This window comes from Coregonus clupeaformis, chromosome 36 (assembly GCF_020615455.1).
Source record: "Coregonus clupeaformis isolate EN_2021a chromosome 36, ASM2061545v1, whole genome shotgun sequence".
NCBI classification, from domain to species: Eukaryota; Metazoa; Chordata; class Actinopteri; order Salmoniformes; family Salmonidae; genus Coregonus; species Coregonus clupeaformis.
The window spans coordinates 28,610,757-28,626,965 of record NC_059227.1 but is presented as its reverse complement, the minus strand read 5'-3'; the positions used below and the strand labels follow the sequence as shown (position 1 = coordinate 28,626,965).

Genomic DNA, 16,209 nt, shown 5'->3' with positions numbered 1-16,209 from the left:
CCCAGTGGCTGAGTGTAGAGCCAGCATACTGGCCAGCCATGGAGGTGTACCAGTCCTTCAGGGCCGATAGTGGTCAGGAGCCACCCCGAGGGTTACTGCAGGCTAGCCCACAGCTCTCCCAGCACTGATCCCACCTCACCCCGGCCTGCATCCAATCTGGCCTGCAGAAAGCTTCTTACTCTGGGCTTACGCAACACAAACATGTCCCCTGTAAACAGATTGTCTGGGTCAACCCCAGCAACAGTCAGGATTGGGCACATGACAAGGCAGACTGGCTGCAGAGAAGCAGAGATGAGGGAGGAGCATGGTCATTCTGACTGGAGGGCCCCTGTATTCTGTTTCAATAGCTATAGGCTTAAAGATGTAGCGTAAGGATTTAGTTGATAGGATATTAAATATTTTGATGTTGTGTGGTTGCTATAGGCACCAGTGACACCGTACCTCATATCCCCAAACTTCCTGCTGATGGCTGTTCCCAGTGTGGTGAACGCTGCTGACGTCTTCTGACCTGCCGTGCTCAACGTCTCCGACGTCTTTTTGTACCTGGCCAAATGAAAACACAAGACAGTGATTATTAAAACAGACACAGAACAGGATACCTTAGGATAGCCACTCCTGCGCTCTTCCCGTCCCTGTCCAGAACACTGTTCACTCCACACACACAGATTAGTTTCATAGTCAGAGTCGGAGCCAGGGTGTAACTGATACTCCAGCTCAGCATCAATCAGCCAGGGATTAACATATCTATACAAACATGACCGAGGGGAATATCATTTACCTGTGGACAGCAGATTTGATTCATTTTTATTCATTGCATATAGTATATATTCAGTGCCTTCGAAAAGTATTCAGACCCTTTTACTTTTTCCACATTTTGTTACGTTATAGCTTTATTCTAAAATGGATTAAATAAAACATTTCCCTCAGCAATCTACACACACAATACCCCATTATGACAAAGAGAAAAACAGGTTTTTAGACATTTTTACAAATGTATTAAAAATAAAAAACAGAAATACCTTTACATAAGTATTCAGACCCTTTGCTATGAGACTCGAAATTGAGCTCAGGTGCATCCCCTTTCCATTGATCATCCTTGAGATGTTTCTAAAACTTGATTGGCACACACCTGTCTATATAAGGTCCCACAGTTCACAGTGCATGTCAGAGCAAAAACCAAGCCATGACGTCGAAGGAATTGTTCATAGAGCTCCGAGACAGGATTGTGTCGAGGCAGAGATCTGGGGAAGGGTACAAAAACATTTATGCAGCATTGAAGGTCGCCAAGAACACAGAGGCATGGGTCCTCAGATCCTCAAAAAATTCTACAGCTGCACCATCGAGAGCATCCTGACTGGTTGCATCACCGCCTGGTATGGCAACTGCTTGGCCTCTGACCGCAAGGCACTACAGAGGGTAGTGCGTACGGCCCAGTACATCACTGGGGCAAAGCTTCCTGCCATCCAGGACCTCTATACCAGGCGGTGTCAGAGGAAGGCCCTCAAAATTGTCAAAGACTCCAGCCACCCTAGTCATAGACTGTTCTCTCTGCTACCGCACGGCAAGCGGTACCGGAGTGCCAAGTCTAGGTCCAAAAGACTTCTCAACAGCTTCTACCCCCAAGCCATAAGACTCCTGAACAGCTAATCATGGCTACCCGGACTATTTGCACTGCCCCCCCACCCCCTCCTTTTACGCTGCTGCTACTCTGTTAAGTATTTATGCATAGTCACTTTAACTCTACCCACATGTACATATTACCTCAACTACCTCAACTAGCCGGTGCCCCCGCACATTGACTCTGCAACGGTACCCCCCTGTATATATAGCCTCCCTACTGTCACTTTATTTTACTTCTGCTCTTTTTTTCTCAACACTTTTTTTGTTGTTGTTTTATTCTTACTTTTTTTGTTTAAAATAAATGCACTGTTGGTTAAGGGCTGTAAGTAAGCATTTCACTGTAATGTCTGCACCTGTTGTATTCGGCGCATGTGACCAATACAATTAGATTTGATTTGATTTGATTTGAGGTCTCCATCATTCTTCAATGGAAGAAGTTTGGAACCACAAAGACTCTTCCTAGAGCTGGTCGCCCGGCCAAACTGAGCAATCGGGGAGAAGGGCCTTGGTCAGGGAGGTGACCAAGAACCCAATGGTCACTCTGACAGAGCTCTAGAGTTCTTCTGTGGAGATGGAAGAACCTTCCAGAAGGACAAACATCTCTGCAGCACTCCACCAATCAGGCCTTTATTGTAGGCGGAAGCCACTCCTCAGTAAAAAGGCACATGACAGCCCGCTTGGAGTTTGCCAAAAGGCACCTAAAGACTCTCAGACCATGAGAAACAAGATTCTCTGGTCTGATGAAACCAAGATTGAACTCTTTGGCCTGAATGCCATGCATCTCATCTGGAGGAAACCTGGCACCATCCCTACGGTGAAGCATGGTGGTGGCAGCATTATGCTGTGGGGATGTTTTGCAGTGGCAGGGATTGGGAGACTAGTCAGGATCGTGGCAAAGAGGAACGGAGCAAAGTACAGAGAGATCCTTAATGAAAACCAGCTCCAGAACTCTCAGGACCTCAGACTGGGGGCGAAGGTTCACCTTCTAACAGGACAACGACCCTAAGCACACAGCCAAGACAACACAGGAGTGGCTTCGGGACAAGTCTCTGAATGTCCTTGAGTGGTCCAACAAGAGCCCAGACTTGAAGCCGATCGAACATCTCTGGAGAGACCTGAAAATAGCTGTGAAGCAACACTCCCCATCCAACCTGACAGAGCTTGAGAGGATCTGCAGGGAAGAATGGGAGAAACTCCCCAAATGCAGGTGTGCCAAGCATGTAGCGTCATACCCAAGAAGACTCGATGCTGTAATCACTGCCAAAGGCGCTTCAACAAAGTACTGAGTAAAGGGTCTGAATACTTATGTAAATGTGATATTTCCGTTTTTTATTTTGTATAAATTAGCAAACAATTCTAAAAACCTGTTTTTGCTTTGTCATTATGGGGTATTGTGTGTAGATAAAAAAATATATAAATACATTTTAGAATAAGGCTGTAACGTAACAAAATGTGGAAAAAGTCAAGGGGTCTGAATACTTTCCGAAGGCACTGTACTCTGAGCATGGCACAGATGAGAAAGACTGTTTCCCTATTGATGCTGCAGAATCGATGGCAAACAGAGGAGAGCATAATTTTGATCATTTGAACAGCTTAAATACCACTGTTAGGGCGCTGGCCTACAAAGGGAAGCATTGATTTTCCTCTTTGTTTTCTAGGCCTAACAGCCTGCTAGTCTGCAGCTCAACCTGGTCTCAGAGCATTTTGTGTTATTCTGTACATAAATCTGAGATACTACATGTAGTATGTTAAGCTACGTTTCGTATGGTATTTATTAATTTGTGGATGTCCATCACCCATTTCGTATGATATGTTACGAATTACAATTCGTATTATATGTTACGAATTTGCAAAATGTATGATATGTTACGAATTCTAGCTAGGTGGCTGGGTAGCAACGTTAGCTAGCTGGCTAACGTTAGCTAGGCTAGGGGTTAGGGTTAGGGGAAGGGTTAGCTAAAACGGTTAAGGTTAGGGGAAGGGTTAGCTAACATGCTAAGTAGTTGCAAAGTAGCTAAAAAGTAGTAGATAATTGAAAAGTTGCTAATTAGCTAACATGCTAAAGTTGTCCGTGATGAGATTCGAACTCGCAACCTTTGGTTGCTAGACGTTCGCGTTATACGCCTACCCATTAACCCCGACCAACCACCCTACTTTTTGCCATAAGTAACCATCTGTCTTATATAACCATAACAAACGTAATATATCATACTAATTTGAGTGTCCCGGATTTACTATGTTACGTCTAGTCTATGAGACCAGGATGTGCGGCCTGCCTAGCTTCCACCCTCTCAGAGCCCCAGACCATAGAGCCTGATTACCACTCTGTGCATTAGACACAGACTGCATGGAAATCTACAACGACCCTAAGAAACCCCTGTACTTCCCTTAACACCAGCGCATGCCATCACCTTATCGGAATGAAGTCCTGTTATTTCAAGGCAAAGAGATAACTGCATTTGTACGATGCATTAAGTGCAGTTTATAAAACTGGTTGTTTGGATGGATCCTGGATGCTGATTGGACGAGCAGCGTTCCAAGCCGTGCTGTATTGGCCGCCACAGACACACCTCAGTTCCATCTGAAAATTATCACTACGCCTCCATAAGAATATGATGTTCATGTTGCTGTCCGAATAATCTCTTGTATTTATCTCAACTCGAACATTATTTCCCCTTGCTTCCAGCCTATCATTTAGTTTGGTACAGCGGGAGTTAATATAAGCCTTGCTGTCTGCCTGTCCTTCACTTTTGAATTTTGATCTCTGTAGTACCATAGAGTGAATGGTGTCCAGACTTAGTCTATGGTCTAAATCTGACCCATGGATTGTGCAATGTGCTTTTATAACATGTAGTTCTATAACACAGGAGGTTGGTGGCACCTTAATTGGGGAGGACGGGCTCATAGTAATGGCTGGAACGGAATTAATGGAATGGTATCGAACTCATCAAACACATGGTTTCCATGTAAACTTTTTCTCATCCAGTCGAAATCATGCACAAACCTCATTATCATGGACATATCCATATAAATGCCAATAGAAAAAAAGCTCAAACAAACGAAAATGCAGCTTGTGTACTGTCATTCCAGGTTCAATGTTTGACGTGACTGACTTAGCTGAAGTTGGCTAGCTAGCTAGCAAGTCACAAGAAGTTATCCAGGCTGCATACCAACCATTTTGTTTAGAACGGACAACGAGTCCTTTTACATAGCAACTATGCAAAAATAATTAAACGACTGGTCGCGTCTGTAGCAACATGACCAAAAGAACTAACAACCTGCTTTTTGTCCGGACTATATCTTCTGGTGGAAGAATGAAATTGTATGAATGGACTTATCAAAATAACTGTTTAATGAAAATATGTAATTAATTGTTATTGCAATATTTTGGTAAGAGTTTTATAAAAGCAATAAGGCACGTGAGGCAGCGCTATATCATGAATACTGTCACAGGTAAATGGGTTGACCAACAATGCCATTCACCTGTGACTGTATTAATGATACAGCACTGCCTCTTGTGCCTTATTGCTTAATTATACCATCGCATTGTTGAATACTCGTTTCTGATTGGCTTGAAGGGCATTCTAGAGCATCCATTATTTCCCTATAACGTATATCAGCACGGTATATCAGCACGGTATATCAGCACGGTAGAATTCAATGGCTATAATTCATTCTTACATATTCTATATTTGAGCTGCTTTTGAAAGCAAAAGTTGAAATTGAAAACATTATTGGCATTGCTGAATTCGATTTTCAAAATAGCAAGCTAGGACTGATGGTTTCGTTAGCTAAACTAGCAAGTCTGTTTGGTTACCAAGGCAACTACTGTAGCTATCTAGTAAACTTTCTAGCTACTTCAGTGGATGTTGAACACATTTATATCTGCAAATGAACACATTTCTAGCAGCAAAGCCTGAGAGAGAGAAAGATAAATAATATCACCTAACATCAACAACAACGGACACCAACAACAAACCACACTGACAATAGATACAGCTCAGCTGTTATGAGGGAGTTGTTGACCTCCTTTACACTTGTCCCTGTTGTCTTTGTTTTGCATTGGTGTTGAGACTGGAGATTAAGGAGATACAGTGGATATAAAAGTCTACACACCCCTGTTAAAATGCCAGGTTTTTGTGATGTAAAAGAATGAGACAAAGATAAATCATGTCAGAACTTTTTCCACTGTTAATGTGACCTATAATGTGAACAATTCAATTGAAAAACAAACTGAAATCTTCGAGGGGGAAAAATGAAAAATGAAAACCTTACAATAACCTGGTTGCATAAGTGTGAACACCCTCTTATTTTACATTTTAGTCATTTAGCAGACGCTCTTATACAGAGCGACTTACAGTTAGTGAGTGCATACATTATTTTTTATTTTTTTTATACTGGCCCCCCGTGGGAATTGAACCCACAACTCTACCAACTGAGCCAAATCCCTGCCGGCCATTCCCTCCCCTACCCTGGACGACGCTGGGCCAATTGTGCGCCGCCCCATGGGTCTCCCGGTCGCGGCTGGCTACAACAGAGCCTGGATTCAAACCAGGATGGTGGCACAGCTAGCACTGCGATGCAGTGCCTTAGACCACTGCGCCACTCGGGAGACACACTTATAACTGGGGATGTGGCTGTGTTCAGAATTAACCAATCACATTCAAACTCATGTTAAATAGAAGTCATTACACACCTGCCATCATTTAAAGTGACTCTGATTAATCACAAATAAAGTTCAGCTGTTCTAGTAGGATTTTCCTGACATTTTCTTAGTTGCATCTCAGAGCAAAAGCCATGGTCCACAGAGAGCTTCCAAGGCATCAGAGGGATCTCATTGTTGAAAGATATCAGTCAGGAGAAGGGTACGAAATAATTTCCAAAGCATTACATATACCATGGAACACAGTGAAGACAGTCATCATCAAGTGGAGAAAATATGGCACAACAGAGACATTACCAAGAACTGAACGTCCCTCCAAAATATATGAAAAGACAAGAAGAAAACTGGTCAGGGAGGCTTCCAAGAGGCCTACAGCAACATTAAAGGAACTGCAGGAATTTCTGGCAAGTACTGGCTGTGTGCTACATGTGACAACAATCTCCCGTATTCTTCATATGAATGGGCTATGGGGTAGGGTGGCAAGACGGAAGCCTTTTCTTACCACGAAAAACATCCAAGCCCGGCTGAAGTTCACAAAAACAAACATCAAGTCCCCCAAAAGCACGTGGGAAAATGTGTTATGGTCTGATGAAACCAAGGTTGAACTTTTTGGCCATAATTCCAAAAAGTATGTTTGGCGCAAAAACAACACTGCACATCACCCAAAGAACACCATACCCACAGTGAAGCATGGTGGTGGCAGCATCATGCTTTGGGGCTGTTTTTCTTCAGCTGGAACCGGGGCCTTAGTCAGGGTGGAGGGAATTATGAACAGTTCCACATACCAGGCAATTTTGGCAAAAAACCTTCAGGCGTCCGTTAGAAAGCTGAAGATGAAGAGGAAGTTCACCTTTCAGCATGACAACGACCTAAAGCACACATCCAAATCCACAAAAGCATGGCTTCACCAGAAGAAGATTAACGTTTTGGAATGGCCCAGCCAGAGCCCAGACCTAAATCCAATTGAACATCTCTGGAGTGATCTGAAGAGGGCTGTGCACAGGAGATGTCCTCGCAATCTGGCAGATTTGGAGCGCTTTTGCAAAGAAGAGTGGGCAAATATTGCCAGGTCAAGATGTGCCATGCTAATAGACTCCTACCCAAAAAGACTGAGTGCTGTAATAAAATCAAAAGGTGCTTCAACAAAGTATTAGTTTAAGGGTGTGCACACTTATGCAACCAGGTTATTGTGAGTTTTTTATTTTTAATTTTTCCACCTCAAAGATTTCAGTTTGTTTTTCAAAAGAATTGTTCACGTTATAAGTCACATTAAAGGTGGAAAAAGTTCTGACATGATTTATCTTTGTCTCATTCTTTTACATCACAAAAACCTGGCATTTTAACAGGGATGTGTAGACTTTTTATATCCACTGTATGTTGTGGCATTTACACAGTGGAGGCCCCCTCATCTCCTCTCCTCTCCCGTCCAGCCAATGATCCATTTATTTATTTTTTTTAACATTTTTTTTGTCATTTAGCAGACGCTCTTATCCAGAGCGACTTACAGTTAGTGAATACATATATATATATATATATATATATAGATATTTTTTTATACTGCCCCCCCCCCCTCGGAAACGAACCCACAACCCATGCTCTATCAACTGAGCTACATCCCTGCCGGCCATTCCCTCCCCTACCCTGGACGACGCTGGGCCAATTGTGCGCCGCCCATGAGTCTCCCGGTCGCGGCCGGCTGCGACAGAGCCTGGATTCGAACCAGGATCTCTAGTGGCACAGTTAGCACTGCGATGCAGTGCCTTAGACCACTGCGCCACTCAGCAGATCCAGCACCACTGGATCTGCTTGGCCCTGGCGGCTTGCGGTTCCCCCTCACCATGGTAACGGTGAATGGCGAGGGGCACTCTGCTCATTTGAGCACCTAGTTAAAGTGTGACTTTGGTAACTGAAAGTGTGACTCTGGTAAGTGATCCGCTGAAACTTGCCCATGCCCCCCCCCGCTTCTCCTTCACACAAAGTCAGACAGCTGACGTTATGAAAGAGCTGCAAAATCTGGACCCCTACAAATCAGCTGGGCTAGACAATCTGGACCCTTTCTTTCTAAAACTAGCCGCCGAAATTGTCGCAACCCCTATTACTAGTCTGTTCAACCTCTCTTTCATAACGTCTGAGATCCCCAGAGATTGGAAAGCTGCCGCGGTCATCCCCCTCTTCAAAGGGGGTGAACTCTAGATCCAAACTGCTACAGACCTATATCCATCCTGCCCTGCCTTTCGAAAGTATTTGAAAGCCAAGTTAACAAACATATCACCGACCATTTCGAATACCACCGTACCTTCTCCGCTATGCAATCCGGTTTCGAGCTGGTCATGGGTGCACTTCAGCCACGCTCAAGGTCCTAAACGATATTATAACCGCGATTGATAATAGACAGTACTGTGCAGCCGTCTTCATCGACCTGGCCAAGGCTTTCGACTCTGTCAACCACCGCATTCTTATTGGCAGACTAAATAGCCTTGGTTTCTCAAATGACTGCCTCGCCTGGTTCACCAACTACTTCTCAGATAGAGTTCAGTGTGTCAAATCGGAGGGCCTGTTGTCTGGACCTATGGCAGTCTCTATGGGGGTGCCACAGGGTTCAATTCTTGGGCCGACACTTTTCTCCGTGTATATCAATGATGTCGCTCTTGCTGCTGGTGACTCTCAGATCCACCTCTACGCAGACGACACCATTTTGTATACATCTGGCCCTTCATTGGACACTGTGTTAACAAACCTCCAAACGAGCTTCAATGCCATACAACACTCCTTCAGTAGCCTCCAACTGCTCTTAAACACTAGTAAAACTAAATGCATGCTTTTCAATCGAACGCTGCTGGCACTAGAATCACCACTCTTGACGGGTCTGACCTAGAGTATGTGGACAACTACAAATACCTAGGTGTCTGGTTAGACTGTAAACTCTCCTTCCAGACTCACATAAAGAATCTCCAATCCAAAGTTAAATCTAGAATCGGCTTCCTATTTCGCAACAAAGCCTCCTTCACTCATGCTGCCAAACATGCCCTCGTAAAACTGACTATCCTACCGATCCTTGACTTCGGCGATGTCATTTACAAAATAGCCTCCAACACTCTACTCAGCAAATTGGATGTAGTCTATCACAGTGCCATCCGTTTTGTCTCCAAAGCCCCATACGCTACACACCACTGTGACCTGTACGCTCTTGTTGGCTGGTCCTCACTACATGTTCGTCGTCAAACCCACTGGCTCCAGGCCATCTATAAATCACTGCTAGGCAAATCCCCGCCTTATCTTAGCTCATTGGTCACCATAGCAGCACCCACCCGTAGTCTGCGCTCCAGCAGGTATATCTCACTGGTCATTCCCAAAGCCAACACCTCCTTTGGCCGCCATTCCTTCCAGTTCTCTGCTGCCAATGACTGGAACGAATTGCAAAAATCTCTGAAGCTGGAGACTCTTATCTCCCTCACTAACTTTAAGCATCAGTTGTCAGAGCACCTTACCGATCACTGCACCTGTACACAGCCCATCTGAAATTAGCCCACCCAACTACCTCATCCCTATATTGTTATTTATTTTGCTCTTTTGCACCCCAGTATCTCTATTTGCACATAATCTCTTGCACATCTAGCATTCCAGTGTTAATACTATTGTAATTATTTTGCACTATAGCCTATTTATTGCCTTACCTCCATAACTTGCTACATTTGCACACACTGTATATATATTTTCTGTTGTATTTTTGACTTTATGTTTTTTACCCCATATGTAACTCTGTGTTGTTTTTATCGCACTGCTTTGCTTTATCTTGGCCAGGTCGCAGTTGTAAATGAGAACTTGTTCTCAACTGGCTTACCTGGTTAAATAAAGGTGAAATAAATTTAAAAAAAATAAAAAATACTGAATAACCAGTGAGACAAGGCCACTCTGGAAACACACAGGCCGAGATGGAGGAATGAAATCTAGGCCGACTGTATACAGTGAGGGAAAAAAAGTATTTGATCCCCTGCGGATTTTGTACGTTTGCCCACTGACAAAGAAATTATCAGTCTATCATTTTAATGGTAGGTATATTTGAACAGTGAGAGACAGAATAACAACAAAATAATCCAGAAAAACGCATGTCAAAAATGTTATTATTGATTCACATTTTAATGAGGGAAATAAGTATTTGACCCCCTCTAAATCATAAAGATTTCTGGCTCCCAGGTGTCTTTTATACAGGTAACGAGCTGAGATTAGGAGCACACTCTTAAAGGGAGTGCTCCTAATCTCAGTTTGTTACCTGTATAAAAGACACCTGTCCACAGAAGCAATCAATCAATCAGATTCCAAACTCTCCACCATGGCCAAGACCAAAGAGCTCTCCAAGGATGTCAGGGACAAGATTGTAGACCTACACAAGGCGATTAGTCGCAAATGGAAGAAACACAAAAAACTGTCAATCTCCCTAGGCCTGGGGCGCCATGCAAGATCTCACCTCGTGGAGTTGTAATGATCATGAGAACGGTGAGGAATCAGCCCAGAACTACATAATAATAATAATATAATATGCGATTTAGCAGACGCTTTTATCCAAAGCGACTTACAGTCATGCGTGCATACATTTTTTTTGTGTATGGGTGGTCCCGGGGATCGAACTCACTAACTTGGCGTTACATGGGAGGATCTTGTCTGTAGACCACACTATTTACCAAGAGAGTTTTCATCTATATTTTTCATAGCTGTCTATTTACCACCACAAACCAATGCTGGCATTAAGATTGCACTGAATGAGTTGTATAAGGCCATAAATCAACAGGAAAACGCTCATCCAGATGCAGCGCTCCTAGTGGCCGGGGACTTTAATGCAGGGAAATTTAAATCCGTTCTACCTAATTTCTACTAGCATGTTAAATGTGCAACCAGAGGAAAAAAAACTCTGGACCACCTTTACTCCACACACAGAGATGCATACAAAGCTCTCCCTCGCCCTCCATTTGGCAAATCTGACCATAACTCTATCCTCCTGATTCCTGCTTATAAGCAAAAACTAAAGCAGGAAGCACCAGTGACTCGGTTAATAAAAAAGTGGTCAGATGACGCAGATGCTAAGCTACAGGACTGTTTTGCTAGCACAGACTGGAACATGTTCCAGGATTCTTCAGACAGCATTGAGGAGTACACCACATCAGTCACTGGCTTCATCAATAAGTGCATCGATGATGTCGTCCCCCACAGTGACCGTACGTACATACCCCAACCAGAAGCCATGGATTACAGGAAACATCCGCACTGAGCTAAAGGGTAGAGCTGCCGCTTTCAAGGAGCGGGACTCTAACCCGGACGCTTATAAGAAATCCCGCTATGCCCTCCGACGAACCATCAAACAGGCAAAGAGTCAATACAGGACTAAGATTTAATTGTACTACACTGGCTCTGACGCTCGTCGGATGTGGCAGGGCTTGAAAACTATTACAGACTACAAAGGGAAGCACAGCCGCGAGCTGCCCAGTGACACAAGCCTACCAGACGAGCTAAACCACTTCTATGCTCGCTTCGAGGCAAGCAACACTGAAGCATGCATGAGAGCACCAGCTGTTCCGGATGACTATGTGATCACGCTCTCCGTAGCCGATGTGAGTAAGACTTTTAAGTAGGTCAACATTCACAAGGCCGCAGGGCCAGACGGATTACCAGGACGTGTACTCCGAGCATGTGCTGACCAACTGGCAAGTGTCTTCACTGACATTTTCAACATGTCCCTGACTGAGTCTGTAATACCAACATGTTTCAAGCAGACCACCATAGTCCCCGTGCCCAAGGACTCTAAGATAACCTGCCTAAATGACTACCGACCCGTAGCACTGACGTCTGTAGCCATAAAGTGCTTTGAAAGGCTGGTCATGGCTCACATCAACAGCATTATCCCAGAAACCCTAGACCCACTCCAATTTGCATACCGCCCCAACAGATCCACAGATGATGCAATCTCTATTGCACTCCACACTGCCCTTTCCCACCTGGACAAGAGGAACACCTACGTGAGAATGCTATTCATTGACTACAGCTCAGCATTCAACACCATAGTGCCCCCAAAGCTCATCACTAAGCTAAGGATCCTGGGACTAAACACCTCCCTCTGCAACTGGATCCTGGACTTCCTGACGGGCCGCCCCCAGGTGGTAAGGGTAGGTAACAACACATCTGCCACACTGATCCTCAACACGGGGGCCCCTCAGGGGTGCGTGCTCAGTCCCCTCCTGTACTCCCTGTTCACCCATGACTGCATGGCCAGGCACGACTCCAAAACCATCATTAAGTTTGCCGACGACACAACAGTGGTAGGCCTGATCACCGACAACGATGAGACAGCCTATAGGGAGGAGGTCAGAGACCTGGCCTTGTGGTGCCAGGACAACAACCTCTCCCTCAACGTGACCAAGACAAAGGAGATGATTGTGGACTACAGGAAAAAAAAGAGGACTGAGCACGCCCCCATTCTCATCGACGGGGCTGTAGTGGAACAGGTTGAGAGCTTCAAGTTCCTTGGTGTCCACATCACCAACGAACTATCATGGTCCAAACACACCAAGACAGTCGGGAAGAGGGCATGACAAAGCCTATTCCCCCTCAGGAGACTGAAAAGATTTGGCATGGGTCCTCAGACCCTCAAAAAATTCTACAGCTGCACCATCGAGAGCATCCTGACTGGTTGCATCACCGCCTGGTATGGCAACTGCTTGGCCTCCGACCGCAAGGCACTACAGAGGGTAGTGCGTACGGCCCAGTACATCACTGGGGCCAAGCTTCCTGCCATCCAGGACCTCTATACCAGGCGGTGTCAGAGGAAGGCCCTCAAAATTGTCAAAGACTCCAGCCACCCTAGTCATAGACTGTTCTCTCTGCTACCGCACGGCAAGCGGTACCGGAGTGCCAAGTCTAGGTCCAAAAGACTTCTCAACGGCTTCTACCCCCAAGCCATAAGACTCCTGAACAGCTAATCATGGCTACCCAGACTATTTGCACTGCCCCCCCACCCCATCCTTTTACGCTGCTGCTACTCTGTTAATGATTTATGCATAGTCACTTTAACTCTACCCACACGTACATATTACTTCAACTACCTCAACTAGCCGGTGCCCCCGCACATTGACTCTGCACCGGTACCCCCCTGTATATATAGCCTCCCTACTGTTATTTTATTTTACTTCTGCTCTTTTTTTCTCAACACTTTTTTTGTTGTTGTTTTATTTTACTTTTTTTGTTAAAAAGAAATGCACTGTTGGTTAAGGGCTGTAAGTAAGCATTTCACTGTAATGTCTGCACCTGTTGTATTCGGCGCATGTGGCCAATAAAAGTTGATTTGATTTGATTTGATTTGTCAATGATCTCAAGGCAGCTGGGACCATAGTCACCAAGAAAACAATTGGTAACACACTACGCCGTGAAGGACTGATATCCTGCAGCGCCCGCAAGGTCCCCCTCCTCAAGAAACCACATATACAGGCCCGTCTGAAGTTTGCCAATGAACATCTGAATGATTCAGAGGGGGTGAAAGTGTTGTGGTCAGATGAGACCAAAATCGAGCTCTTTGGCATCAACTCAACTCGCCGTGTTTGGAGGAGGAGGAATGCTGCCTATGACCCCAAGAACACCATCCCCACCGTCAACCATGGAGGTGGAAACATTATGCTTTGGGGGTGTTTTTCTGCTAAGGGGACAGGACAACTTCACCGCACCAAAGGGACGATGGACGGGGCCACGTACCGTCAAATCTTGGGTGAGAACCTCCGTCCCTCAGCCAGGGCATTGAAAATGGGTCGTGGATGGGTATTCCAGCATGACAATGACCCAAAACACACGGCCAAGGCAACAAAGGAGTGGCTCAAGAAGACGCACATTAAGGTCCTGGAGTGGCCTAGCCAGTCTCCAGACCTTAATCCCATAGAAAATCTGTGGAGGGAGCTGAAGGTTCGAGTTGCCAAACGTCAGCCTCGAAACATAATGACTTGGAGAAGATCTGCAAAGAGGAGTGGGACAAAATCCCTCCTGAGATGTGTGCAAACCTGGTGGCCAACTACAAGAAACGTCTGACGTCTGTGATTGCCAACAAGGGTTTTGCCACCAAGTACTAAGTCATGTTTTGCAGAGGGGCAAATACATATTTCCCTCATTAAAATGCAAATCAATTCATAACATTTTTGACATGCGTTTTTGTGGAATATTTTTGTTGTTATTCTGTCTCTCACTGTTCAAATAAACCTACCATTAAAATTATAGACTGATCATGTCTTTGTCAGTGGGCAAACATACAAAATCAGCAGGGGATAAAATACTTTTTTCCCTCACTGTAGCTGTTCACACAAAATGGCTATATATACAGTCCTGACCTACACTGAGTGAACACCTGGTCTTTCCATGACAGACTGACCAGGTGAATCCAGGTGAAAGCTATGATCCCTTATTGATGTCACCTGTTAAATCCACTTAAATCTGTGTAGATGAAGGGGAGGAGACAGGTTAAAGAAGGATTTTTAAGCCTTGAGACTTCTTCGACATGGATTGTGTATGTGTGCCATTCAGAGGGTGAATGGGAAAGACAAAATATTTAAGTGTCTTTGAACAGGGTTTGGTAGAACTGCAACGCTGCTGGGTTTTTCACGCTCAACAGTTTCCCTTGTGTATCAAGAATGGCCCACCACCCAAAGGACATTCAGCCAACTTGACACAACTGTGGGAAGCATTGGCATCAACATGGACCAGCATCCCTGTGGAACGCTTTCGACACCTTGTAGAGTCCATGCCCCCATGCTTTACAAAACAAATCAACGTTCCACTTAACATATCTTTCAGGGTTTTTCCTGGTCCGAACTGCACACATTCTTTTGCTGATGATCAGTGTCTCAGAGAGAGAGCCTGAAGCCGCTGTTTGTTTTGACTTGCTGCTCCCGTGGGCAGATGTGTCCTGGGCCAGGCAGCCTGGCAGGCAGCACTGTGCTGCTGTAGATGTAACAGCACTGATAGGCTGCTTGCTCCCTGTCAATGTCTGCCTCACTGAGCCTGAACAGACCGGATCCATACATACATCACTCTGTGATGCCCATAAAAGGCAATCTCTGGTGTCAGGAGCAAAATACCTTAAGGGCCCGAGTGCTATTTTCCTATTTTCTTCTCCAAATGCTAAGCTTATGCACTTACCCTGAGACAGTCTTTAAATGGCAACAATAAATGGCAACTGTAGGAGTCTTGTTTAGATCCCTCCTCCCCATCCCCCTGGCTCCATGCACATTGGAATGTATTGTAACATATTTGATACATCGCACAAGCATAATACACACACTGAAATATGTTGGGTACTTACGCAGTGGAAGTCTGCATGTCGTACCAGCTCTTGTTGAAGTTCTGCTTGAGCTCACTGAGTTGTGTTATACCCAGTTTGGCTTTGAGCTCCGAGTGGTGTTTCTCTTTGGAGGCCAACACTTGCCTCAGGGTGGAGATTTCTTCCTCTAACTAGAGGGATAAACATAACAAAGAGAGAAAAGAGAGACAATTAGAGAAATAGAGTAAGAGAGGGATCCTGATTTCCCCTGGGGCTCAAGTGTCCATATGCTTTATAGAGCGTTCATTTGGAATGCTCAAAAAGTGTAATATCCCAGTCCCCTTCTTTTTTTGATGAAGCCTAATATGCTACAAATGGCTACAAAAGACCCTACATACACCCTACCCAAATTCTAATTATGCTGAATCAAATCAAATCAAATTTTATTTGCCACATGCGCCGAATACAACAGGTGTACATTACCGTGAAATGCTTACTTACAGCCCTTAACCAACAATGCATTTATTTCTTAATAAAAAGTAAAATAAAACAACAACAACAAAAATGTGTTGAGAAAAAGAGCAGAAGTAAAATAAAATAACAGTAGGGAGGCTATATACAGGGGGGTACCGGTGCAGAG

The 16,209-nt window shown here is 44.7% G+C and overlaps 1 protein-coding gene across 7 annotated transcripts in view; it reads right to left on the bottom strand.

Annotated features, from left to right (window-relative positions):
- Positions 1-16,209, bottom strand: part of LOC121552206 (tumor protein D53 homolog) — a 53,306-nt gene that overhangs the window by 6,326 nt on the left and 30,771 nt on the right. For all 7 annotated transcript variants that reach the window (XM_041864949.2, XM_041864943.1, XM_041864944.1 and 4 more), the window contains 2 exons: positions 15,612-15,760; positions 442-543 (listed from right to left, as the gene is read on the bottom strand). In XM_041864949.2, the coding sequence (XP_041720883.1) occupies positions 442-543; positions 15,612-15,760 (251 nt within the window). The remainder of the gene's footprint in view (positions 1-441; positions 544-15,611; positions 15,761-16,209) is intronic.